The 26,395-nt window shown below is 43.8% G+C and overlaps 2 protein-coding genes across 8 annotated transcripts in view; one reads left to right on the top strand and one right to left on the bottom strand.

Moving 5' to 3' along the window:
* Positions 1-6,599, bottom strand: part of CASK (calcium/calmodulin dependent serine protein kinase) — a 185,383-nt gene extending 178,784 nt beyond the window's left edge. For 5 of the 7 annotated variants that reach the window (XM_058018749.1, XM_058018750.1, XM_058018745.1 and 2 more), the window contains exon 1: positions 6,427-6,599. In XM_058018749.1, the coding sequence (XP_057874732.1) occupies positions 6,427-6,485 (59 nt within the window). In that variant the 5' untranslated portion in view covers positions 6,486-6,599. The remainder of the gene's footprint in view (positions 1-6,426) is intronic. The other 2 variants (XM_058018748.1, XM_058018744.1) reach the window with 1 other exon arrangement.
* Positions 6,484-24,982, top strand: LOC131096953 (uncharacterized). Its single transcript, XM_058045587.1, has 3 exons — positions 6,484-6,570; positions 8,289-8,342; positions 24,304-24,982. The coding sequence occupies exons 1-3, from the start codon at positions 6,484-6,486 to the stop codon at positions 24,829-24,831; spliced, it is 669 nt and encodes a 222-aa protein (XP_057901570.1). The 3' UTR covers positions 24,832-24,982.
* The last annotated feature ends 1,413 nt before the right edge of the window (positions 24,983-26,395 follow it).

The raw sequence follows: 26,395 nt of genomic DNA on the forward strand, positions 1-26,395 counted from the left end.
ATATTAAAAAAAATACTCCCTTCATTCATGAGAGTTATTTTTATCAACTCCTCAATTCGGCGCGAAATACCTACTTATAACAACCACTCGTTTCTGGAGTCATCCTTCTTTAGATGACACATTTAATATGACTACAAGTTTCTGAGAAATGATCATTGGAAACATCATACTGAGGTTAATAATGCTTGATTACCTTTCATAGTAGTGACATCTGCATAAAAGATTATAAAAAAGCACAGTGTATCACACAGAGGGCTAAGTAGGTGAGTGGCTGTTGACATAAAATGTGTCTCTCTTCTTTCCCTAATATTTCTTTATCCTAGAGCATTTTATCTTAAGTACTATGTTTGAATTGAAATTCAAAAGATTGAATCAAGAATTACTTGGGTCCTGAAGCCTGGCCCCCATTTTTCTGAAGCTTCATACTATTTCAATAAAATGATCAAACTCCTAACTTATCAAATCTTCAAGTCAAGGTCACTTTTTTCATCCCACAACTTCTCACAGACATCTGATCCAGAATCTCAGTAGTGAATTGGTCTAAAATCTTCAAACTTTCAGGTTGAAAGCTGAAATTACACAGGACTAGTCTGCTCAGATTTGCTCACTTTTAAGGATTCCTTCTCTTGGGTGTTTAAACACATAAACATATTTACAAAGCCCCTACACAACCTTTCTCAGCTTGTATTTTCCCAGATTGAGTTCCTCCAAACTCCCCTCTTAAGCAATCCTCAATTTCCCAATCACTACAGCTGTCTTGTTCACATCACAAGAATCACAGAATCATTTATGTTGGGAAAAAAACCCCCAAGATAATCAATTCCAACCTCTGACCGATCCCCACCCTGTCAACTCAACCATGGCTGGCACTGAGTGCCACATCCAGTCAGCTCATGAGCAGCTCCAGGGATGGTGACACCTCCACCCCCTGGGCACTCATTCCAAGGCTCAGCAACCCTTTCCACAAAGGAATTTCTCCTCAAGAAGGAGCTACACAGGAGTGCTGCTGGTCATCAATATCAGAAAAAGCTGCACAAATAGAGAGCAGTGGTTGAAATGTACTCTGCAACCAGGTTTGTTCATTCTATTCTGTGTTCAGCTGCTTCTCTTAAGTAGGCAGAGCCTCTTAAGTAGAAATGGGTCACTGCTACAGCTAAAATCCATGGCAGAATAACTTACCTAAGGTTATACTCTAGCAATTATACACTACAAATAATCAACCACTACTTTCCTGAAGAAGTGCACATCATGACCTCATGCTTAAATCAAATATTTATTATAATCTGTTACTCTTATGTACTGTAACAGTGACAACAGCCAAGAATGTTTTATTAACAGAGAGTTTCAAACAGCACTAAAAAACTCAAAAGCTGAACTAGACAAATCAGTTGACATACCCCAAAGAAACTCCCTTCCCCCCCCTTTACAAACAGTGAGTACATACTACAGTTGTTTCACATTTCCATTTGATTTGTCATTAATTACACCCATCAGTTATTTGCACTGGTTTTACAGGAAATGCAAAATCCCAACAGTGTACTAGACTAGAAGTATGTTTGAGAGTCAACAGCATTCTAATTCCTGTGAGTGAAAATGGAGGCAATAATGAAAAACAATACCACTGAAACCATCAAAATACCCCTACATAGTTTTGTTACCACAATAATTACAATTATTAAAAGTTTTCAGTATTTCTTGGACAAGGAATCCACAAGCTCTGTCATCCTTTTCCTGAACACTCCCAGACTGAGGCATAAACCCAAAACATCTCCAACTCCAGCTAAGAGCTTAGGATGGAATTACAATTACCATCCCCTTGTCTGACTTCAGTGGGCTAGAGGCCTTCAAATTTTAATGAAAAAAACCAAACAACTAAATAAACCCTGCCCCATGATTTGCATCCTCAGCTCTCATCTGTGGTGTTCCAGCTGTGTTATCAGTCTGGAAGGAGAAGGGAGCAATGCCTGCTGGCTCTTGCCCTTTAACTACTCTTTACTAGATGGAAGAGCCCAAGCAGAGAGATTCATCCCATCACAGAGCAAAGAGGGACGACAACAAACTAAAATCCTCACACGTGCAGTGCAGGAGAGGATTAGCCTCAACCAAGATTGCAGAGAATGTCCTGGAAGCTCTGACAGCATTAGCACCAAACATCATGGTATCCTTGGGTACTGGAAACGCCAACAACTGCACTACTACACACACAGTGATGGCACATACAGCCCACACACAGAAGAGAAAAAATACAAAAATGTAGTTTAAGTGACTATTAATGTCACAGAATGGATCAGGCTGGAAGGGACCACTGTGGGTCATCTGGTCCCACCTCCCTGCTCACACAGGGTCATCCCACAGCACATGGCACAGGATGTGTCTGGAATATCTCCAGTGAGGGAGACTCCATGCCTTCTCTGGACAATCAGTTCCAGTGCTCGGTCACTGCACAGTGAAGGAATTCTTCCTCATGTTCAGGTGGGACTTCCTGGCCATCAGTTCCTGTCCCATTGCCCCACGGAGCAGAGCCTGGTCCATGCCCTGAGCCCCCCTGCAGACACTGACAGGGATCAGGGCCCCTCTCTGCCCTCCCTTCTCGGGGCTGGACAGGGCCAGCTCCCTCAGGCTGTCCTCAGTGAGATGCTCCAGTCCCTCCATCATCTTTGTCACCCTTCACTGGATCAGTTCCAGGAGCTCCATGTCTGTCCTGTCCTGAGGAGCCCAGAACTGGGCACAGCACTCCAGGTGATCCTCACAGGGCTGAGCAGAGGCACAGGATCCCCTCCCTACAGCTGCCAGCCATGCTCTGCCTAATGCACCCCAGGATTAATGACTTCAATTGTGACCAAAGCCCTTTCAAACACAAATAAACAACTATCATCTTTATCCCATTGTATTTACAACTTAAACATTTGGAGAAATTTTAAGTAAGTCCTACTGTTAGAAAGGTCAGACAATCTTTATGGTTCTCCTTTAATGCTAACATAAACTGATATGGATCTTAAGAGGTACAGAAACATAAAACCAGATAATTTTAAATAAAGTCCTTGCAGAACAAGGCTCTATCATAAAAACTTTGCCTCATTCTTCTAGATTCAACACCTACTGAAGACAGGCATTCTCTCTCTGGCATAAAGAAAACTCCTGCTATGTGTACGTGGAGCTTCTCTGATAGAACAGTCTGCACCTTGGATGAGTAGCCAAGAAGTTTCAATTTTACATCTACTACGTTTTATAAACTACTCCAAGCATTTTGAATGAAAATTCTAATAAAAAATAAACATGTACATTTAGCACTACTATCCGTGAGCTGTCAATCAAACACATGGTCTGATCCACATAGGAACAGCCTTAAAGATTTTACACTGTGAACTTCTCAACCAATACACAGGGAGGATCTCTTCAAAGTCACCTGGAAGCAAGTTAGGAAAAAAAAAATGGCACACTTGTATTTTTCATCACCATCACTTATCCTGAGATATGTTAACACATTTTTGAAGGCTAAAAAAGAAATCCTCAATTTATTTCTTTCTGAAGAATGTTTGTGTCAGCCAAGTTGAAGAGATGCTAACCTCAAACATAACATGTCTGGTTAAGTAAAAATACATGACTAATGTTAGTGTCATAAATGCCGCTTTAAAAAGTTCAATAAGAAATTGGGATTGTTATTCCAATTTGTATTTTCAAATAGCTTTCAGCAATGGAAAGGTATACTAGAAATATATGCAAAATAAGATTTCCCCTAACATTTTCTTCTAATGAAAACATGAATTAGAATTTCTCTCTATCCCTCCTGGCCTTTCTTTCCACCCACACCCCTTAAAAATGAAAAATGCATGCTTGCAGAACTTAAACACCCTAAATGTCACATAATAAACAGTTTATCATTGTCATTCCCATCAATTCATTCATATACTACTACCCTGTAATTGTTCCTCACCAAAAGCTATTATTGCTGCATTTACTCAAAGTCAGTCTTATCAGTTTATTGTATTTAGAAGTGTTTAAAGCTTATCCTAAAGATCAGAATATGCCTCAACAAATTGGACTGTCTACTGTCAGCCAAGAAAGTATCTCCTGATTTCTCTAGTAAATTGTATAAAAACTTTGACTAAACACTCAGACATTTTACAGGCAAAGACCTCTTTCCCACATCCTTTATGAAAATACCTTTTACTACCTTAAGTGACAGTGGTAACTACCTATTTAGGAAAGATAAATTACATTTCAGTATTTTATGTGTCCAAAATGCAAATGAGAGCCAGATGTGCTAGCTGCAAGAACCAAATCACTGTATCAATCAATAACAAATCCCAGGGACATGCAGACATTTACTGTATGTTTCACTGAAAGATGTTTGGTCAGATGCATATGGAGCAATTCAAAGCAGATCTACAGCAGCTTTCCTGATGTTTCTTATGGACAGACAAGGTGGTAGCCAGAATCTGTAAACTAAATAAAGATGCTGCACCTCTGGTCCCTTGGAAAAAATCCCTGCGTAGCACTGCAAAGAAACAGGAATACCACTCATGAATTGTACATGAAAGTTGTGTATTTATATTTTAAATGTTTGGGTTTTTTTAGAGGATGGACTTGACATCTGTGCGGAAAAACCTGAGTAATCACAAGCAGCTATCAGCCCTTCACACCACCACTGCTGCTATTTTCAGTGAGACACCCTGTTTTTGCTACAGTGTTCTTGGCATCACCCTGCTGCTGTGATTCAATATTTATCTGTTACATCTAGTTACATCACAACACTCTCTACAATACCTAAATCTCGTGTGGAACTTGTGCAGCTTACACCTAATCCACCGGTTTTGAGCTCTCCCTTCGAAATTCTCCAGCCTCAGAAGAAAAAGTCGGTGGAGATGTGCAAACATCTGGCCCCGTGTGAATCGATCATCCATCCTCTGAAAGGGTGTGCGGTCATGCATGAGCACTGCACCTTCCTGCTAATGGCAACCGGGCAGGAATGAATCCCAGTGTGAACTGCAGTGCTCACCATAAAACCACTTGTGAAAGGAGTGTGCCAAAAATTGCAGTCAAAACACCTTTAATAGCAACAGTTCTGCTCCTACAGAAGCCCCTCAACAGCATCAAGTTATAATAATACACCATTTATGATGGCAAACAAGGCCCTTGGAGCTTAATATTTTTAAAAGTTGTGTTAGGAGCAAGGTGGTGGTGTCTTGTGAAACGACACAACTGAGTGCTGAAACTTCTGCTGACAACAAAGCCACCTGCTATGTCCAAGACCAGCATTTCAGTATAATCCTGAGAAAAGATTAATTCTGGAATATTTTTAGCCCTGGCTTTGAAAGCAGACAGCACTCCACATACACTGAAAAGCATCAGGGTGGAGAGCGGGCAGGAGAATACATGCAGGAAACATTCTTTGTTTATAACCAAAACACGCTCAATTATTCTCATAAAATCCATTGTCATGAAGAAGAAAACTCCAGGCACACTGAACAGTGTCACTACTAAGGCTTGCAGAGCAATCTCAGCTTTGGAATCAGACACACAGAAAATCAGGCAGTCTCAGTATCACCGTATCTTCCCTGTCCTTTTTGCAACACAGACACAACTACAGAAAATACATGAAAGACCGACGAAGAAATAAAGAACGGATTTCAAAACTGAGCAGTCACGGAAATATGGGGGCAGGGGAGAATGGAGTTCGTGTTTAATTCTTTATCACCATCTGATTTGGGGGAGTCTCTGCACATTCTTGGTGACTCGGATTGTCATTTTCATCCAACAGCGGTAACCCGAAACAGCAGCTGGGGAACGGCAGCCGCTGCCTCAACTCCCAGGTTTCATACAAGCCTCGAGCATCGGTTTAACAGCAGTTGCATAATAAGACTCAAAAGGCCAAGCACTCCTCCTGCCTTGTACATCTCCATTTCCACACGAGCCACAGTGATGGATCTGGACGAGAACCGAGCACTACCCGAGCGCCACTAGCAAGCCGGTTATTATGCAGCAAAGAAGAGGAAAACCCAACACCTGGCGCACAAATATGCAGACACCCAGCGAATAGGTGGATCTACGGAGAGAGCTATCTTCCCTCTCCCTTCCCCAAGAGGCAATCCTCGATGGGTGTGCCAGGAATGGGATATCGGGGGGGAGGAGAAGAAAAGGGGTGGGAAGTGGTTGCCGCTTGCTGCAGCCAGGCTGAGCGATGGCGAGGTGGTTAATCATGGTGGCTGAGGAAACATGGGGTCACTTCTCCCCCTTCCGCCTCCCGTGTGACGAGGACGGTGGGCACCGGCCACGGGGGGGACCCGCACCCCGCACGGACCCGCCGGCGGCGACTCAGGTGGGTCCCGGGCGGAGCATCCCGGTGCCCGGTGCGGGCGGGGGGCGCGGGGCAGCGCTCCCCCCGCCCAGCCCAGCCCTGCCCTGCCCGCTCCCCGCCGCACTCACTTGCCGATCACCTCGCAGAGCTCGTACACGTCCTCGAACAGCACGTCGTCGTCGGCCATGGTCCGGGCGGGGGGGCTCAGCCCGAGAGGCGGCGGCCCCGGGGACGCCCGGCTCCCCCGCCGCTCAGCGCCCACCGCCACCACGGTAAATCCCGGCCGCTCCCAGCGCCGCCCGCCCGCCCGGGGCTCCCGCGGCCGCGCCGGGACTCCCCGCTCCTGCCGCTCCTCCTCCGCCTCCTGCCGCGGCCGCCGCCGCTCCCCGCGCGTGTCGCACCCCCCGCGCCCCCGCCTCCCACCCCCCTCCCGCCCCCTCCCTCCCGCGCTCAGCCGCGGCTCCCGGCGGGCGGCTCCGGCTCAGCGGGGCGGCGCGGGAGCCATGGAGGGGATCGGGGCGGGCGGCAGCGCCGGGTCACTCCCTCGCCGGGCGGGAGCGGGGCGCGCGTTCCCGGGCGGGCGGGCGGGAGCGCCGGGAGGGAGGATAATAGTGGGAGGGGGGAAGGGCGGGGGGAAGGGCGGGGGGAGCCCAGGCGCGGGCGCTGATTCTGCTCCCGGGCGCGAAGAAGAGGCGGCGGCGGAGAGGCGGCGGTCGCGACAGGCGGTCGCGATAGGCGCTCGCGGTACCGAAGGGCGGGCGGGCGCGCGCGCGTGCTCCCGGTGCCGCCGTCACGCAAACCCGTCACGGGGGCGGGCGCCGCCGGCGGCGCGCGCGCACGCGCGCGGGGGGCCACGCCCCCAACCGCCCGCTCGAGGGGTCCGGGGAGGCGCGAGGCGAGAGTGGGGTGGGGGCTCGCGCAGGCGCGGGGCGCGGTGACGTCATGGCGCGGGGAGGGGGGGGTGTGACGTCATGGCGCGGGGAGGGGGTCGGGGCGCGGGTGCCGCTCGCGCTTATCGCTCCGGCCGCCCTTATCGCCCTTATCGCCCCCATCGCCCCCATCGCCCCGCGGCAGGCACGGGGAGTCCCGCCGCCTCCCCGCGTGCGCACCAACCAGGCTGCGGCAATAAAGAACCTCAGCGCGAACCCGGCTCGTACAGCTCTGTGCAGTGCTTTATTCCCATTCAGTGCATTCCAGCGGGATGTGAGTGTTTTCTGCAGCACGCTCTGAGCCGCCTTTGTCGCAGGGAAAGCCGCTCTTTATCCCCGAGAGCAGCGAATTCACCTTTGGGGATGCGCGTTCAGAGCTGCTCCAGCTGTGCGGCACCGCTGGCTGCTGTTCCTGCAACAGCCCCAAAAACACCGTGCGAGACACCGGGTGAGCCTTAAAACACCCCAGTGCCTTCCCCATTCATGGTTACACGGTTTTTAACATGTTGCACCGGTGTGCTTCTCCAAGTTTTTGAAAACTCGGCTGGTTTGTGGAAGAAAGGAAAGTTCTTTTTGAAGGAATTAGTCAGGAACTCGTGCAGTTTACAAAAAGTGTTTCTCTCCAGATACATTAGCACACGTGCAACTTCCTAAAGCTCCTTAACAGAGGTAAATTATGGAATTGTTCCCCAGACAAAGGAAAAAACTGTCAGAGTGGAACTATCTGATGAAATGGGTTAAAGGTTGGCTTTGAAACATAGAGCTGACAACACTTTACCTTGTTCCTGTCTCCAGGCAAATTTGAAAGGAAAAAAACCCAAGAAAATGTAGTGAAAATAATTACATCTAATTAGTTATGTCCAATAATTACATCACTGCACAGTGCTGTCTTCCAGGGTGAGAGACATTCCTGTGGGTCTGTGCCCCATCCCATAACAAACCTTTTAAAAATATTTAAACCACCATCTGCTCTTTGGACTGCAAACAAAAAGCTGATATATTTAAACTGTTTCTAAATTTCGCACAGCTAAACGTGGGCACCCATGTTTTTCCTTTTGCAGGCCCACAAGGCTGAGTCCCACACAGGTCACTCAGTAAGAATTTTTAGAATTTGGGTGAGTGTTCACTTTATGCTTTGAGCTGAAGTTGTCTGCAAAGCCATCGTGAGAAGTTACCATAAAAAAAAATCAAAAAGTGCACAAGGAAGAAAATTGCTGGTGATGGATCTCCTCCTGAGCTGGGGCAAATGCTTTGGCTGCTCCAGTAGCATCACCTGAGGCGTTGCTTCCTCTGGATGCCGAGTTCTTGGTGTCACACCAGGCCACAATGCCCAGATGCAACAGCTTAAACTGAATAAAAGTTTACCAGGTATAGTATATGGGGGCCTTTGTGCCAAAATATTGTAACAGAGCAAAGAACAGAAGTTCTTAAACCCTTTAAGAGCTTGGGAAGACCCTTGGATTGATTTTGGGAATAGGAAACAAATAAACATGGCTTTCTGCTAAAGGACAAGGTCCTGAGGCCCAGGTTGGGGGTTAGTTGGGAATGAAGGAAGGAAGTTCCCGGGAAGGAACTTGGAAGACATGGAACAAAAATAGGCTTTTGCTGAAGAGAGGTGATCCATTCCCTGGCATCTTGCTTACTTGAGGATCGAGGGCAGTGGCTGCTTTTTTAATCTGATGGACTGAGCTTACTAATTTTTGAGGGGTTTTTGTTTATTTTTTGGTTGGTTTTTTTTTCCACCCTTGAGCAAAGAATGTGCTTTTTAGAGCAGCCCCAGCATTCTCTAGGCTCGCAAGAAGCAAGGTGGGTCCATCAAACCTGTCAGCTGTCCATGCCCAGTGCAGGGGAGGGTGAGCTCGGGTGCTGCCTCCCGTTGGAGTTGCATGAGAAGAATCTCTCTGAGGCAGGGTTTGTGAGCAGATCTGGATCATAAAAAGTTGCACGGCGAGGCAGCAAACGCAGCAAGGACACCACTGCATCAGCAGTTACTAGAACAATTGAGAACTGTGCTGTAACTCTGTTTCACATTGAATGGGCTCAGGAAAATGTGAGCGTTTGCCTGCCAGCAGCCAGGACCCAGCAGCAGGATAATCCAAGGAAAGCATTTACCGGTGTGTTTGTGATCAGAAATTCCAGCCACAGGTTCAAAAGTAGTCATTCCCTTTCATAAACAAGCATTCTTGATTTTCACCCATGTATCCAGTGTGGATCCTCATAGATTCTGGGATTAAATGAATAAATCTGAAACATGTACATCTAACATCTCATCAAAAAGTGTGTAACCATAACGTTTGACATAGGAGCAGAAGAAACTTTGCACTTGAGACCTGAAATGATTTACTGGCAAGGTAATGGTCTGAAAACAGTTATTTCAGAGGTGGGAGAAGGACTTTTTGATCAGGAAGGAGCAAGAGAAGGACACTGAGTGCTCACATGAGGAAATGCCCTACAGCCCCTGGTGCCCTTCCCCAGAGCACTGCACATGTTTGGGCTGCCTGTCTGCGAGATTCTGGACAGGCTGGTTAAGGTTGTGTATGCTTAGGTTAGCCAGTTTTGCATTCAAAATATGCTAAGGACTAGCTGATTGTGGGCTTGGGCACTAGAAAACTCATTTCTAAAAATTCTGTGGGGTTTTCAAGTTTTACTCTCAGGTTCTTCTCAGGGTTTACACATACAGTCTGCACAGCACGAACCACAGGGCAGGTAAGTTGTTCAAAAGTTGGTTTAACTGATAACAGTAGTTATCAGTTATTAAAGAATCTTTATGGTATTTTCACTTAGAAGTTTGAGGTAAAAGGTACATGATGATGAAGAACAAGAAATTTCAGTGGTTTGCCAGCGTTCTGTTATCCCACAGATGTAGGAAGCACCAAATCCCGTTCCTCAGATTCCAATTATAACAGGAATTCCAACTGTAACAGGTTCCTGGGTGCTTTGATAATTCCCTCCCTCTTACAAGGTTTGAGAACAACCCTGAAGATGAGTATGAGCTGTTAGTAATTTGTAAGAGAGAACATTGCAGGCCTACCAGGTTTGTGACAAACTGCAATGTTGTTTAGGTGTGCAAGTTTTATGAGCTGAAAACAGTTCATACTTTGGGCAGTAGAAATGTGTTTGGGTTGAAATGAAAAGAGAAGGTGTTTTGATCACAGGCACAGACATTTTCAGTCCTTGTAAAAACTGTTAGTGAAAAGAACCCTCAAAAGCCATCATCTGACCTGGAGTAGGTCTGGATGACTCCTTGCAAAAGTCTGTAATTAAATCAGCTCAGAATCTGCCATGTGGCAGGGCAGGCTGCAGCTGCAGAGCTCAGGTGCAGCACACAAGTTGTGCCACACTGTAATTAAGGAGGCCAGGTTTCCCCTGAATGCTTGTCTTAACAGGTGAGTGAAGTTTGTCTACGAAGAATATCTCCAGCTGCATTTTCCCCCTCAGTGGAGTTGTTTTTGAGCTCCCTCACAGTGTCAGTTCTCCATTGCTCAGTGAGAAGGGGACTCTCTGTGCCACCTTTCCTCTCTCAAGCCACCACCAGGTCTCTTTTCTGCAGCCACTTCTCTTCCAAAAGCAGTTGGAGCTTATCTCAGGCCTCTGCACCTTGCCCCCAACGGATTCTGTTGGAATTGACCGCCAGGTTCAAAAGTTCCTGGGAAAGCTGGGTGCAGTGTGAGCATGGCAAAACCTCCTTTCCTTGGAAAGCAGGCTGGGAGCTGCCTCTGGAATGAGGAATTTGCTTTCACTGCCCTTGAGACGTGGTGGCCACATTCCCTTCCTCTGGCATGGCTCACACTGACCCAGTAACCAGACAGGTCTTGGTCACTTTCCTCATCTGCAATTAGACTTTGCTCATAATTAAACAGAAATTATGGTAACACTATTGAAGATGGGCATTAAACTAAGACAAAGCTGACCTAATCTGATTCTGTATCACAAGTCACCTTTCAAAATCAACTTCCAAAGATGAAACAGCCCCAGGTAAGAACAGCTGACAATATCAAAAGAGAGAGGAATTCTTTAAAATTACACAAACCCTTACTTAATTGAGTTTCTTTAGCTATTCCTGTTGTGTAAAATTACACAAACCCTTATTTAATTGAGTTTCTTTAGCTATTCCTTGCCATTCTGCTGATTTTCCCCTTCCTTGTGTACCATATAGCTGTGTCTTGATTGCATTACTGGAGGTGTTTATTTATTTCTCCACAGCTGCAGCTTTTCCTCATTGATGAGTATGGATTAAATTATAAGAACTGTAGAGGAAATCTCTCCAGGAAGCTTTTATTGAAACTTTTTAAAATTAAAAATGTCTTAGAGGGGTTAAAACCAGGTAATAAAACCAACTGAAAATTCCAGTTATCTTTTCATATTTGCAACCATATGCTACAGTCATGCACCTATACAGTGAAAAATAATTAAAAATCACATTATAAAGACAATATCAAAATGCTAAGTACTAGCACAAAAAAAAGAAAACTAGTTACCTTTTTATTTTCATGTCTGTCTTTCCTTCTTCCTTGCATTTGTCACTCTCCTGTCTTCTGTACAAGATTATTAAGCTCTTTTGACTAGACAGGTGCCACCCTCATAGAAACTCCAGAAGGGCCCCACAAAGCAGAGCAAATGAGGAACTTTGATGTGGATAAATGGCAGGGAACACTTCATTGAGAGGAAATCCTCATCCACACCATCACTGCTGGATGCTGGGCTTGGAACTGGTGGTTGCAGCTTTGGGAAGATCCCTCAGACTCATTTTTCCAGGCATTTTTCTGAAACCACTGCTGTGAGGTGCAGTGACAGTGACAAAAAAAAAGCCAAGGCAGTGTTGGGTGTGTCAGGAGAAGCATGAAAACAAGGCAGAAAGTGTCATTTTACCTGCACATAAAACTCCTGTGCACCCACAGCTGGAGGCCTGGGATGTTTTAGGCCTTCCCATCTCCAGGATGATGGCAAAGGAGTTTGCAAGGGAACAGAGAGAGAATGGCAACAAAACCAACTCAGGGATGAGCCAGCTGCCTTGCAAGGAGAGGGAAAAAGGCTGGGATCTGTCAATTTGCAGAGAAGACACCTGAGGTAAGGTATACTTGAGGTTTACAAAAGCATGAAGGCGAAAACAGACTTGGTGTTCAAACCCTGCACTACTGAAACCAAGGGATGATCCATAAAGGAAGTGGGAAGGTAGTTTAAGACAGACCCTGCTTTCAAAAAATATTATACACACACACTGGATAGCAAACTTTTTGAGAATTTGCTGCTACAGGAAGTTGTGGACACCAATAGTTCAAAAAAGAATTAAAACATTTCAGGAATGACACATCATTATAAAAATTCCTGGATGGAATAGGCAGGGGTGGAGCAGACCTGGTACAACAACAGAAGGTGCTGGGAAAAGGAAGGGTTGCAGGCTGGGACCAGGCTTTCATGCACTTTCAAAGCTATCTCCTAGTGCCACTGCTCTGTTTCAATTTTTGAAGGTGTAAACTCAGTTTTCACTTTAAATTATACAGTCAGCTTCTCCACATCCAGGTGAGTCCCCAGAGTCAGCACACCTGGAGTTCAATTAATCTCCTTACCCAGGAAGGCCACATTTCTGATCTCAGTGTTCCCTCCCAGCTAGCGAGGGCTAGGTGAACCCATTAGGGCGTTTCTTGTGTTCTCAGCCTCTTAGTTTTATTCTGTATTTCATTTTTCATTCCAAACTTTGTCCTCTGTTTTGTCCCCATTCTGCCACCAATTTATTTTCCAAACCCTCTTTATGAGGTTTAAAATACCTAATTTTTCTTACTGCATTTCCCAGATCACCATTAATGTGCAGTAATGCAATACAAAAGCTGACAAGGTTTACAGTTGAAGGCTTCTAAGACACAGCTATGGCTTTACCACTTATCCTATAGCCTCAGGGTAAGCTAAGCTTGCCATATTTTAAAACTTTAGAAGAGAATACTAATTCTGTAAGTCGTTGTTTACTAAGTATTTCATCTTTGTTATCCAGCTTTTTTCTTTTTCTCCTGGTGTTCTCAGCCTCCTTTTTTTCTTTCAGATGGGGAAAATCTTCACAGAAGAGTGAACACCCTCTGCCTCACCATTTAGCTACTTCCCACTTCCTCCTCTCTCTTATGCTTTCCTTTTCTGAAGTATTATGCTGGGACTGCATGATTATTCACACCCAGACTTCAAGGTTGTTTTATATTTCATGAGTAAAACCACCTGCAATGGAAAGAGTTGGTTTTGACTTCCTGATTCAGACTGGCCAAGTTGCCATTGAGAAAATTCTTGTAAAACTTTTTACCTGTAGGAATCCAAGATGGTTTGCAACAGATCTTTGAAATTTAGCAGGAGGAAAACTCCTGGAGGGCAAAGGGGTAAGGTTTTCCATGTCCCATGAAATTCTATTCATGTCTGTCAAAGGGAAAAACTGGGAGAAAAATGTTCTTTTTTCCTCTGGCTGATGTTGGCAGCAGGGCTCTGAGAGCCATCCAAGGGGACTGGCCATGGGCAGCCTCATCCCTGGCAGTGTCCTCAGCATTCCCATTGTGCTGGGGCCTGGCACTCTGGCTGCAGCTGAAAAGCTGTTGTGAAAGTGAAGTTTGGAGACAGCAGGGAGAGAAAAAGCCTGCCACACTCTATAACAGCTCTGTCTAGACCCTGTAGACAACCTCTCTCTGATCACTCCCTTTATGGGCTCTCCCTTATTTTGAAGAAATTTCAGCCACTCTCCCTTGATGGTCACCTGGGTGCTGCACAGGGTCCAAATCTCAGCAGAGACTTCTGTGAGTAGCTTGGGGCCTTTTCATTTTTAAGGAGGAAATGCTTCTACTAAGGCATTTTTTCCCCTTGGGAAAAGGCACTTGTGTGCTAAGTATGAGCCTTTTTTTGTGATTGCTGCCCTATTTGCTCTCACTGTTGGAACATCAGTGGAGAATGTAACAGGAGGTGGGAAGAAGTGGGAGAAGGATCTTGATTTAAGGACAGGAGAGTGACACATAGGAGAGCAAATTGTTATTTATGCTGTAAAGTGTGCTCCTCAGTGGTGCTTTGCCTGGTGTTTTTACATCAGGCCAATATGCTCAGCTTCAGGCTTTTTTTGGCCATCAGTGCTCATCTGGAGACAAGACTTGCCCTCAATTTTCTTTCAGCTCCAGGTGTACAGCATCATCAAACATCTCTCTGCTCCTTCACCAATGTAAAATATGTTATCCTAGAAGCAGAGGAAAACCAAGGATCATGGAAATATGTAAACACTTTATACAGAGCTGCAAATGCCTGTTCTAACCTCATGTTATGCATGGTGACTCCTAATCAGAAGCTCTGTTTGATGCTGGTGATTCCTTAGCACAAGGAATACAAAAGAATCTAGCAGAACTAACTTCTCAGGATTATATTTTTACAGAACTAAGTTCTCAGAATTATATTTTTACAGTAACTTAAGAAGGAAAAAGCTCTAGGAATAATTAAATTTTCTGTGAAGAAAATAGCCAGAAGTAACACATGTTGCTGATAGTCCATCCAAACTTCTGTCCTATAAGAGGCACAGGGACAGAACAGAAATACACACTTGTGTCCTTCTCCTGCTGTCTCCCTCAGATCCCTCAGTATCCCTTGCTGTTTGACTTCTCTTTGGGGATTTTGCAGTGCCATGGTGTCCATTTTGTGCTCCACACCCACAGACTTTGGCTGTGCCTGATGTCAATAAAGGGCTTCTTAGACTGGAAGCTTGAGTTCTGTCGTAATAATTGGTTATTTCAAACAAGGGCTGGACAGGACCAAGTGTTTTCTCCTTTCAGAAGACAGGAGATGTCTAAAAATCTTCTAAGTACTTATTTACAGTAATTGTCAGATCAGTGGGTAAATCCCATCATAAGTGAGGAAGCTGTGACTCATAGTACTAAGAGGTTTACACGGGGTTGTGTTGTCCTTCCTTTGGTGCCTTTGGCTGGAAGCATGAAGATAATCAGGGAGCAGATGTGGCCCAGAGTAGCTGTACCTGTCCAGAATCGTGTCAGCTCAAGGATGTGAAGGGCACAAAGACCAGGAATGAATTATAGACAGGGAAAGGCACTTGGTTTGCCTCTGCTGTGCAGATACAGCCAGTGCCCAGCCGGTCAGGTCAACCAAGATTTTGACAAGCAGTGGTCAATTCTGTTTTCTCATCCTGTAGTTTCTAACAAAGAATCAAATACAAATCATCTCATGAACTTTAGGCCTCAATGGTCTCCATCTCAGCTAATTGTCTGGATTTCCTTGACAGACAGTCAACAGATAGAGACATTTCTGAGGCATAATCACTCTGGATGTGCTGGGGAGGCAGTAAAGAGCTCCAGCAAGTTTCCCTTAAAAAAATAGCAATTTTTTTCCTTTGATCTTTCAAAAGGGGGTGCTTTAAACTCTTCTGTTAATATAGTAATAGATGCCCTAAAAGAAAAGGAGATTACTAGCTTTTGAAAAAGTAATGAGAAAGGTATTTTTTCCTTGTCTGGCTTTCACAGAAATGAAAAAATGTCTCCTCAATATTCCCTTGTTCTGGAACCAGCAGGCACCACGGAGTTTGATAGGGATCTGTCTGACTTGGAGTGTGAGCTCCTAACAAGAGCAGTGCAATTTGTAGCTTGTATTTAACAACTGGTTCAAGCCAGAACCTCTTAAAGACAAGGTTCTCAGCAACTTCCCTCTGCATCCTGAAATTAAACATTAACATAATAAGGAAGTTCAGTTCCTAACTTAATCTAACTTAATGAACAAGCACATGTTCAATTAGTCTGAGGTGCTCTGCGCTGATTCATGGAGTTGGAAATATCTCCCAGAGTATCAATACTCCTGCTGTCAGATGGCAGCAGGTCTGTTAGCTCCACTTCTGCCATGTCCTGAAACAAATTCATCTCAGCCTGTGGGATTTTCCAGGGTCCCTGTCGTTGGAAGGAAAGATGAATCTGACTCCATGTTCTTAGAAGGTGAATTTATTATTCTATTCTATTCTATTCTATTCTATTCTATTCTATTCTATTCTATTCTATTCTATTCTATTCTATTCTATTCTATTCTATTCTATTCTATTCTAGAATGCTATACTAAAACTACACTAAAGAATAGAGAAAGGATTCAGACAGAAGGCTAAAAGGTAATAATGAAAACTCGTGACTCTCTCTAGAGCCTCAACACAACTGGATCTTGATTGGTCATTAAATTAAAACAATTCACATGAAACCAATCAATGACCAGTTGGTAAACAATGTCCAAACCACATTCCAAAGCAACAAAACACAGGAAAAGCTAATCAGATAATTATTGTTTTCATTTTTCTCTGAGGTTTCTCAGCTTCCCAGGAGAAGAAATCCTGGCAAAGGGATTTTTCAGAAAATATGGCAGTGTCACAGTCTGCTGTGGCTCTTGGTTGTCAGAAATTCTCAGGTGAGATGGCAGTGCTGGGACTCCTCCTTTGGAGAAAGTGTCACATATTCCTCTGCATCTGTCCACCTGCTGTGTCAAGCTTTGTCTCTGGCCACAGGATATCTCTTATAACATCTTTGCTGTTTGCAGTCATTGCTCTTCATTCCCACCGTTGTTTCTTACAAAATGGTGACAGCTCCTTGTATCCCAGATTATGCTTCTCTTTTACCTTCCCCTACTTCATATTTTTTCCCATTTATCTGCTGGTTGTTGTGACTTTGACATGAATTCCTAGTAAGCACTCAAGAGCAGCCACTCTTCAGTTTTCAGTTGAATAAAATGTAAGCAGTAACAAGTCATGTTACAATGGTGCCGCTCCATTATTAACAGCACTAGGTACAGATCAGAATTGGCATCCATTCCTGTGTGTTCTTTAACATTTTCTGCTGGCCTGTAGAGGCTGGAGATGATGGAGATTATGGTTATATGACTAAACTTATATTTCTGAATAGAATGGTTAAACAGGATCCCAATAGATGTCAGACATTTCTGTATCAGGTATGCCAGGCCTAGCATCAGGGTTCAAATTTGGGATGCCATCTTTCTAAGCTGTTATCTTTTCTAGCAGCACTGTCCCAGGAAAATGAGAATACTCTCAATGCGCATCTAGGATAAGGGACTGCTGACTGCAGATTTTCCTTTCCAGCCAGGACATGCTAGCTCGTTTCTCCTTTGCATTGGGAACAAGTACTTGCTGTATCATATGGCAAGTCTCACCACTTCCTTGATGAATTCATTTGTTTAGGATCAGGACAAATCTCTGTACCCTTTTCTCAGAGTTTTCAATCCCTAAATGAATTTCCTTCCCTCATTTTATAATTTTTCAAAGACATCTTAAAAATGATCACTCCAGTCTCTGTAAGCATCCATCTGACATTAAGAGCACCCCCCAATTTGAGCTTGATAAAGATTATCAGTAAAGACAGAATAATATACTAGGCACAGTATGTAAATAGTTTTAATTACGTTTTGTAAAAACTTGTTTGTAAGAGCAGGTTTGACAAACAAAGTCTGCATTCTGTGTTTACTTTTTTTTTTTAATCTGCTTGATTCATGTAAAATCTGACTCTGGACCTTGAACCACAGCTCAGTTTTTAAGTGGGTGAGTGTGCCTGCAGCCACCAAAACTTTCCTAGGTTTACTTTTAACTTGCAAATCATGTTTCTGCAGCTGAATGTTGTTCTTTAAAGTACTACTTCCCAGATCCCTGTGGCAGACAGCCAATTTCAGCCAAAACTTATCTCTGGGGAATGGGAGCATGAACCTTTTTAGTTGTGGTGCTGGCAACTATTGACACCCACATGCAGCTGAAAGAGAATCACAGAGTCACAGAATGGCTTGGGTTGGAAGGGACCTTCAAGATCATCTCATTCCAGCTCCCCTGCATGGGCAGGGACACCTTCCTCTATCCCAGGTTGTTCAGAGCCCCATCCAACCTGGCCTTGGACTCTCCCAGGAATGGGCACCCACAGCTTCTCTGGGCAGCCTGTGCCAGGGCCTCAGCACCATCCCTGGGAGAGAGCTTGCACCATTCTCATTCTTGGAGTGGGAGGAGGAAAACTTGATGTTGTGATTGCTTTCACAGGCCTCTCACTGCTTCAGCTCCTCAAGAGCTTTGTGACTGGCAGTGGCACTTGTTCCTGGAGTGCTTTGCTGTGTCCTCTGCTCTGCAGAGTGCCAGCCTTAGAAAGCTGGTTCTGGCAGCTCTGCCAGGCACAAATTTGCATGCAACGTTTGTCTCTTCAAGGAATCTTCAAACCCTTTCTTGTCTGTCAGGCTAGGTGTACTAATGATAACATCAACCTCCCTCATGTGATCATTTCCTAAACCATTCTAGAAAATGAGACGGATTAATGAAGACTTATTATTTAATTTGCTCAAGGTACCCAGCTCCTTTTTGACTGAACACAGGAGCTTCTGCCATGACTGCCACAACCAGAATGGATGTCTATTGGTCTCTAAGCATCCCCCACATCCCAGTTTTAAGATTATATGCTTTAGTTTAAACCTCATTAACTAAAGCAGCTATGACAAAATTTCTGAGAGTGTGCCCACTGGTTAAGCTGGTTGTATATGAAAGCACAAAGCTGTGCATGGGTTTATTTGCTCCCCTGAAAGCTCTCTGATTTCAAATTGCCTCAGGTATCTGTACTGTCCATTGCAGCCTTCAGTGTAGTTACACCCTTAGTTTTATTTTTGGTCCTGGGCTTTATTTTCTAAGCCTACAGAGCCAAGATGTTTGAGTGATTCATTCCTGCCATGGCTTAACCTGGCTCTGTGCTCCAGCTCTTGGCATTTTCCAGATCTCTGGAAAGCTGTGGTTCCCTGCCCTGGCTGCTCTACAGCTGCCACTGTCAGCCCACAGTAGCTGTGGCTCAGAAAATGTTCAGGTCTTGCCCTTTGAAGTCTCTGGATGTCACTCATAACTAATCACTCATCTCTGAAACGTTCTCCCCAATGCTGAAAGTGTTTACAGAAATAATTTACTGTGGGTAGGCAAAAAAAACCTGCTGGCAATTTAAAAGTAATTAAAAATTTTCCATTTCAACACTTGAGGGTTTCCATCTTCAATGCAAAAACATCGCAGGTCTCAGCAGCTGTCACCCTCAGAGCAGACCCTGCTTTTATTGGAATTACATTTGAAATAGAAAGGTTTTCAAAAGAACTTCTGATTTTTGTTTTCTTGTAAGTTTAACCTCTCACTTCAAATAAGAGGAAGCTGGTAACATTGTTTGCCCTGTTTCTTAGATACTGGATTATGCACTTGCCTGATTTTTATTTTACCTTTTCCTCTTTATTCTTTGATTTTCCATGTTACAAAAATGACACAGTAGCCCTAAATATAGCAGAAGATTGCTCATGAGACCATCTTAAATTAATCTTATTAAAATAATTGATTAAACTTGGTTCTTGACTAAAAATTAAATCTTTTTTTTTCCTCTTTGTTTGACTCAAGGTCAATTTTAAGCACCTTTGTCATTCTTTGGCAGATAGGCACAATGTCCTGGAAAACATTTTGAGGAGAAATAGCACAGAGAAAGCTTGTTCCCACACAGTTCTAAACCCCTGGGGTTCAATTCTGTAGCACAGTGAAAGATCACATGTGTAATCTGCTTCTTAAACTTGGGACCTCTAATATGTAGGGCTAAGTGTGTGTTTAAGTATCTGAAAACTTTGTGTTGTCTGTTTACCTGAATCAGCCCTCTGGATGGTGATAATTTAATCCAAGTACCCTCTGAAAGCATGCCTGGCTCATTTTCAACCGCTGCAGTAAAAAGACTTTTCTCCAAAGGGGAGATAATGCAGGGGAAATACTAACTGAGGAATCCCCCACCAAATTCAGTATATAGCCTTGCCTTGGATTATTTCGTTGCTGCTTCTTGCTGCTGGATACACCAAGCCTTTAGAGTGCACCTTCTGGTCATGTAGACTGGACACAGACATGGAGAAATTATTACAATGCTATTTATTTTTTCTCCTGTCTTCCTAATGCACTTATGGGAGAGATACTCAGTGAAAAGTTATCTTTACAGTATGAGGGGCTGTTGCCAGGAACTCAACATGAATGATCAAACAATTTTACTAATCTGTTTTTAACACAGCATACAGAGGTAAGGAGGAATTGTGTCCTACACAAATATAACACAAAATCAGAATAATATTTTCTGATTCAAGTATCAGCATGTGGAAAAGAAAAAGTTTGCTCTGAAGTCAGCCATTTAGATGCTTTGGCAGAGAGAAAGTCAAAAGTTCTTCTGAAATAAGGAAAGAAATTCATGGAATATGGAGATCAAAGCCAGCCTACACTGTAGGATAACCAGCTGTCATTGGCTGGTCTCTCTGTGGTGCATTTATTTAAATACCTGTGTATTCAAATCGTAATTGTTCTACATTTCTAAAGCTCTCTCTCTTCTATTTGCATATTGGTCTTGCATAATTTTGAATAGGACTAAATTGCTTCACTAATTTTGACTAATATTTTAAATGAAGCTGCCAAAAAGTTACAACCCTGATTTGCCTAATAGATTTGCTTCTATGAACTTTCCTTCAAGCTGCTGCCTGGGTAAATATATTAAAAGTTCAAGTGGTGTAATGTATCTCAGATCTTCTGCAGTTAGGGTACTGTGTAACACTTCATGTAGTCAAAAGCCAATACAGTGCTAAAATGGCAATACTGGAACAAACTGCTCAGATTCTTTGTTATGTGAAATATGTCAAGACCTTGAAACTAATATCTGCAGCATATCAGTGCTTTAATTCTGCATTTGAAAAGGAAGATTTGACAAAAAATATTTAAATACACAATTACAAGGACCAGTTGAAGGACAGCAAACAGTGGGGCTATTGACACAGAAACTAGAAAAATGAGTGATGTAAAACATTTGTACAGAAAGAATATTTGGTTTTTTATAAGAATTTTCCTTCAGCCCAGCATTAGAATGGTTAAAGTTGAACCCAAACATTTGGCAACTGTGCCCTGCTTGGAAATATTTACAGAAGTCTAATACCTACCAGGTGGTAAAATTTTCCTACCAGGAATCCCCAAGAATTTTACAGAACATTAATAATCAGGCCTCATAAAAAAATGAAAGCACAGCTTTTCCAGATGTGTCTGCTCCTGGAGGTGGGTGGTTTGAAGCTGTGCCTCTGCTTGGTGCTCCCTGTTCCACCCAGAGAGGAAATCCTTGGAGAGCTGTCAGAGCATTCAGGGATGTGCAGATGAGCAGGACGCTGCTTGCTCTGTGCTCACCTCCCCTGGCTTGTGATGCTCTGATGGAATTATGGAAAAAACCCGCAGGAATCAGCACTGAGACAAACAGGGACCTGGAAAATCTTGATTTTTTAAAGCACCACCTGCACTGGAGAAAGGAGAGAGGTGTGGAAAGGTCAGGAAACCTACTGAAGGTGACACTGCCAGGAGCTGGCAGAGCAAGGATCCAGAGCTGACTCTGAGCCTTGTGCCTTCATCACCAGGCTGGCTTTTATTCCAGGGAGCTGCAGCTCAAATGGGAAATGAGAGACACTGCAAAGGTATTAGACAGCTGAACAGATTGTAAGTGCTCTGGACAATCTTGTGATTACAGCCCTTGTGAGCTTTGCTTAACTGCTGGGTAAATGGGATTAAACAATTATGAATAGGTACGAGGCACCTAAGAGGATATAATGTGGTAGGAACAAACATTTTTCCATCAAGGAAGATGCAAGATTTTCTACAGAAAATAATAATTTAAAAAATACTTAATTTATGAAAAATTCTTTGTAGAAACCTGCGAATAAAAGCTAGTTGTTGTGGAGGAAGAGAAAGTTGTTACAGAAACACGGAGAGACGGATACAGAAATGTCAGAATGGCCTGGGGCTGAGTACCAGTACTTGGTGATTAATGTAATTTGCAATCTGTAAAAGAATGGTCAGTGAGGTGGCAACGTTTGCAATACGACAAAATTGTCTGGGATAATTAAAACAAGAGAAGACCAAAGAGCACTACAGAGATAGCTCAGCTAGGTCACTGAGCATCAGATGAAAATTAATGTGGGTATTGCAGTTTGGAAGAATTACCTGAACTGCTGTCAGAGGTCAAAGTTAATGACAACCAGTAAAAAGAAAAAAAATTGAGTGAAAACACTGGTGCAAACCTAGGAGGGGCATGGAAGAATTTATGGATTTATATGGAATAAATCTGTGGTATGTTTATTTGGAACCTTGCAGTTCTACATATCATATGAAAAGAATGAGTGGCAGAAAAGAAGAGTTTAGAAGCAACTGGGACAAATGACGTGGAAAAATTTCCATATAAAGGATTTCCATATTAGGATTATCTAGATTAGAAGAGAATATATAGCTGTAGAGTGCACGTTAAAAAAGGGAAGATATTTCATGTTCTTGTATTTTTAATTGCAATACAAGAGCAAAAAGATGTTCAAACAATCCAAACATCAAACAAAAAAGATAAAACATCATAGTTAACTGAAGAATGAATAATAGGTAGCAATGGATGCAATACTGTACTATACTTCTGAGGCCAGGAGCAGAACCAGATGGAGGAATGTAAAAGATATTTATGTCCTCAATTAGAACATACTAAACGATGCATAGAACTGAAGAGAAAGGATAGTAAAAACAAACCTTAAAACAAGGAAATGGAGAGGCTATTTCATCTTTGCATTAAAAAAATGGATTTTGCCTTCCTCATCTGAAGCACCAGGGACTGTCAACATCTGCTGACATGATCCTAGATGAGCTGGTGTCTGAGTCTACCCATTTGGAAGTCAAAGGTGCTAATTAGAAGAATGAAAATGAACAATAGAAAAAACCAGCAGATTGAACCACTTTCATATTTGGGGTAGTCAGATGCTTCATTCTTTTTAACCAGGGAGTTTATTTTCACAAGGGGTATATAAAATTAACTATAATAATTAGTTTAGGCAGTATGCTTATACTTAGATTCAGGTATTTCTGTTTGTAAAGAATGCTTTTATGGACATTTTCAGTCTCAGTCAGCAGGAGACAGTCAGTGTACAGGCACAGAGCAGTTCCTTTATCAGGTTGAGGAGCTCATGACCTATATACCCTGCCATCTGCCCATCTCTTACGCCAAGGTAAATCTGCCTCACTCAACCACTTCATAAAAGAAAGGAAATGCAGCAAAGGCCAATTTATTAATAACCAGAAATCCTCAACTGTCTTATAAACATCAGAACAAGGATCAGAACAAAGTGGTTTTGCTGTAGCTATCTGAGCAAACCAGAGGTCAGAAATATTCCCATTTAAAACAAGCAATCATTTGCAGAATAGCAGGTTATCCCACAGAGCCACGGAGACTCCTGTCTCCATCTTTGTTTTCTTCCTGAATGTTTTAGTGGCTGGGTTTTCCACCCTGCAGAAGGGAGCAGAATGTGCCTCAGGTGTGTCCCAGTCCATTACCTTGTCCTTTTGTGCTGCTGAGTTTGTGTCTATTCCATTTCCCTAACAGTGTGGATGTCCACAAACTGAGAAGTCTCATGGGCTGTGTCTTGTCAATTGATCTTAAATTTTGATGGGCTCAATGCAATGTGAAATAAAGGCCATAAATCTCCTGGAAGACAGCTCTCACTTTCTGATGTAATTGGAATGGAGGCAAGAATTAAGCGGCACAGATGTGATTTTTTAGCATATATTGCCTTCAGAAAGAGATTCACATGTCATGGGTGCTGGGCAGGCAGAATACATAACTAGGGGGACCTGTGTGGTGACCTGAGTCCTTTTGGTCACATAAAACTCAGCAGCACCTCAGGTTGGTGGCAGAAGTGACTGCCCTGGCTGTGACCCCCCCCTGTGCCTGGGGCTGCCTCTGGCTGAGTGGAACTGGGTATAAATAACCAGAGTTTCCTGACCCAGGTGTTACAGAAGCCTTTCCCCCACTCTGCTTTTACCTAGACACCTTATTAAAAGTAGTCACCTTGCCCCCACGAAAGAACTGTGTTTCAGCAGAAGCTTGAAGAGTTTACATTTTTCTCATAATGAGGAATAGTTTGCTTTTAAAACATAGCTCAATTAGCACTTAGAGAGTTGCATTTCAGTAGCTTGCTGTAGCTCTTCAGTCCATACCTATATCCTTTTCTCTCTTTTTTGGTTTTTTTTTAATTTCTCCTGAAAAACAGCTGGTTCCTATCTTCTGCTGTATTACCCAGTATGGAGGGACTTCTGCTGAGGATGTGCCAGTGTCACAGCTTCCAGTCAGGAGCACTCAGCTGACTGCTGCCCCACAGCAGCTGCACTGGGACCCCTTTGCTCTCCTGCCACAGCTGATCCTGCTCCACTGCTGTGCTCCAAGGCACTGGAATTTGCTCAGACTCCACCAGGATGAAGGAGGAGGTGTTAGGCAGAGGAGAAGACATGGGCATGTGTCTGCTCAGCCATTTGCTGCTCTACAGTGTCAAGTGCGCTCCATGAATGTGCTCTACCTCTGCCAAAACACCAGTTTGTATTTCCACAGCATTCCTGGAGCCATAAAAGTGTCATTCCACACCTCCTCAGGTGTTAAAGCTTATTTAAAAACTCCTTCATCCCCTATGGCATTTTATAGCTCTTGCTCTAGAGACCTGAAGTTGACTGGACGTAAGCTGGTGAATCCTTATTTTGGGATGTTCACAGCTGAGCTCCTTGAATTTGAAGGGATTCTGCATTGAGAGCTTGGTCTCCTGTTATGGAAACAAGGCCTATAGTTATACCTAGTCTTTTCTTAGTTCTGTACTTACAGTTCCTCAGAGTTAATTTCAGGTTTTTAGTACTCCTAAGCTCCCTTTGACCTCTCTTTGGCCCAAAAATGCATAGCTTTGTTCTTTAGTCTTACCTATAAATAAAAACATTTTTTCTCTTAATCCTGGTGTCTGTGATCCTCTGTCCACATCAATCCTGATAAAGGTTACAGTTTTGAACTTTGAAACCTTTTCTAGGGAATATTCCTGTCTTTGTCTGTGTGCCTCATTCTGATTTTTACCTGATTTCTTACATTTTTCTCATACCTCCCTACAATCCCTTCTCCCTCTGTTCAGTTTATCCCACAGCCTGCATGAGCCTCACTCAGCCAGTGTCTGCCTTGTCACACTTCACTCCCGTTGTCAGGGCCTTCTCTTTAATGGGCAGTTCAGGCTTCCAGAATTTCCTAATTTCCCTCTGAGCAATCTTTTCTGAGAAATACCTCCCCTTTTAACTCAGCCATTACTGCCTACCAGTAGTAGGGCTTTGGGGATTCTTTTTTAAGCTCTACCTTTGTTGCATTTAAACCCCATTGGTTTTAATAGCAGGGCCATTAAAGAGTCAGAGAGTGAGAGCTGTAAGAATAATACACAGCATCTTAACTTGGCTATTAGGGGAGAGTGGTTTCTAAACACCAGAAGTATTGTCAGTGAGACACTGCCTGGGGCCCTGGAAACGCTCCAGCCCTCAGCGTGGGAGTTTTTTCAGGGTGGCAGTGGGGTGTGAGCAATCCCTACCTGGTTTGGATGGTTGCTGTGGCTCAGAGCAGCTGCCTGGCACTGCCAGGGCCAAATGCCACCAGCAGGAGGTCACAGCCCACCATGCTTTAGGCACTCACCTCATATCAGGGTGTAGTGAGGGCCTTTCAGCTTCTTTATGTCCACCTTCCTGTGCTGTTCAGTGCCCCCTTGCCTCTCTCTGCCGGTCCTGTCTGCTCACAGGATTGTTTCTCACATGGTGCCACAAAGGCTTTTTTATGACTCAGTGATTAGAAGGTGAGTCTCACCTGCTCTGATTAGATCTGGTTCAGCAAGGTTAAAGCAGCTGCTTTAAAGATTGTCTGGCAGGCTGGGGAAGGATCTGTCTGTCTGTCTGTCTGGGCTGACTTCAGACAATCCCCTCCCAGAAATCCAGCTGGTTTGATAAGGATTCCCAAGAGTCAGGCCCCAAGTTCCCAGTTCTATGTGGGTGAGCCTTCGTTCAGCCTGGCTCTTGCCACCCAGACCAAGGGATGTTTCCAGCGTGCTGTGCACTCAATAAACCCCTGGCCAGAAGTGCTGTAAGGACCCTGCAGCTCTAAACTGAGACAAGGTTATAAAACTGGGTTATAAAGGTTATAAACTCCAGAAGCCTGCCTGTTGTTCCTGTGTGTGTCAGATGCTTTGTGAGACATCAGCTCAGCAAAGGTATCCAGAAAGTGAAGACTGAGCTTCTCTCTAGCTTCTGAATGACCAGCAGCAGCATTTCTGAACTGGGGACACAGTTAATGACTTT

Source organism: Melospiza georgiana, chromosome 2 (assembly GCF_028018845.1).
Source record: "Melospiza georgiana isolate bMelGeo1 chromosome 2, bMelGeo1.pri, whole genome shotgun sequence".
Lineage (NCBI taxonomy): Eukaryota > Metazoa > Chordata > Aves > Passeriformes > Passerellidae > Melospiza > Melospiza georgiana.

Bases quoted from the DNA above. Each gene is read 5' to 3' on its own strand.
- LOC131096953 (XM_058045587.1), top strand. From the start codon at position 6,484: ATGGTCCGGGCGGGGGGGCTCAGCCCGAGAGGCGGCGGCCCCGGGGAC. The intron at 6,571-8,288 runs GTAAATCCCGGC...TTCCTTTTGCAG, and splicing joins CAGCGCCCACCGCCACCACG to GCCCACAAGGCTGAGTCCCA. The intron at 8,343-24,303 runs GTGAGTGTTCAC...CCTGAAAAACAG, and splicing joins TAAGAATTTTTAGAATTTGG to CTGGTTCCTATCTTCTGCTG.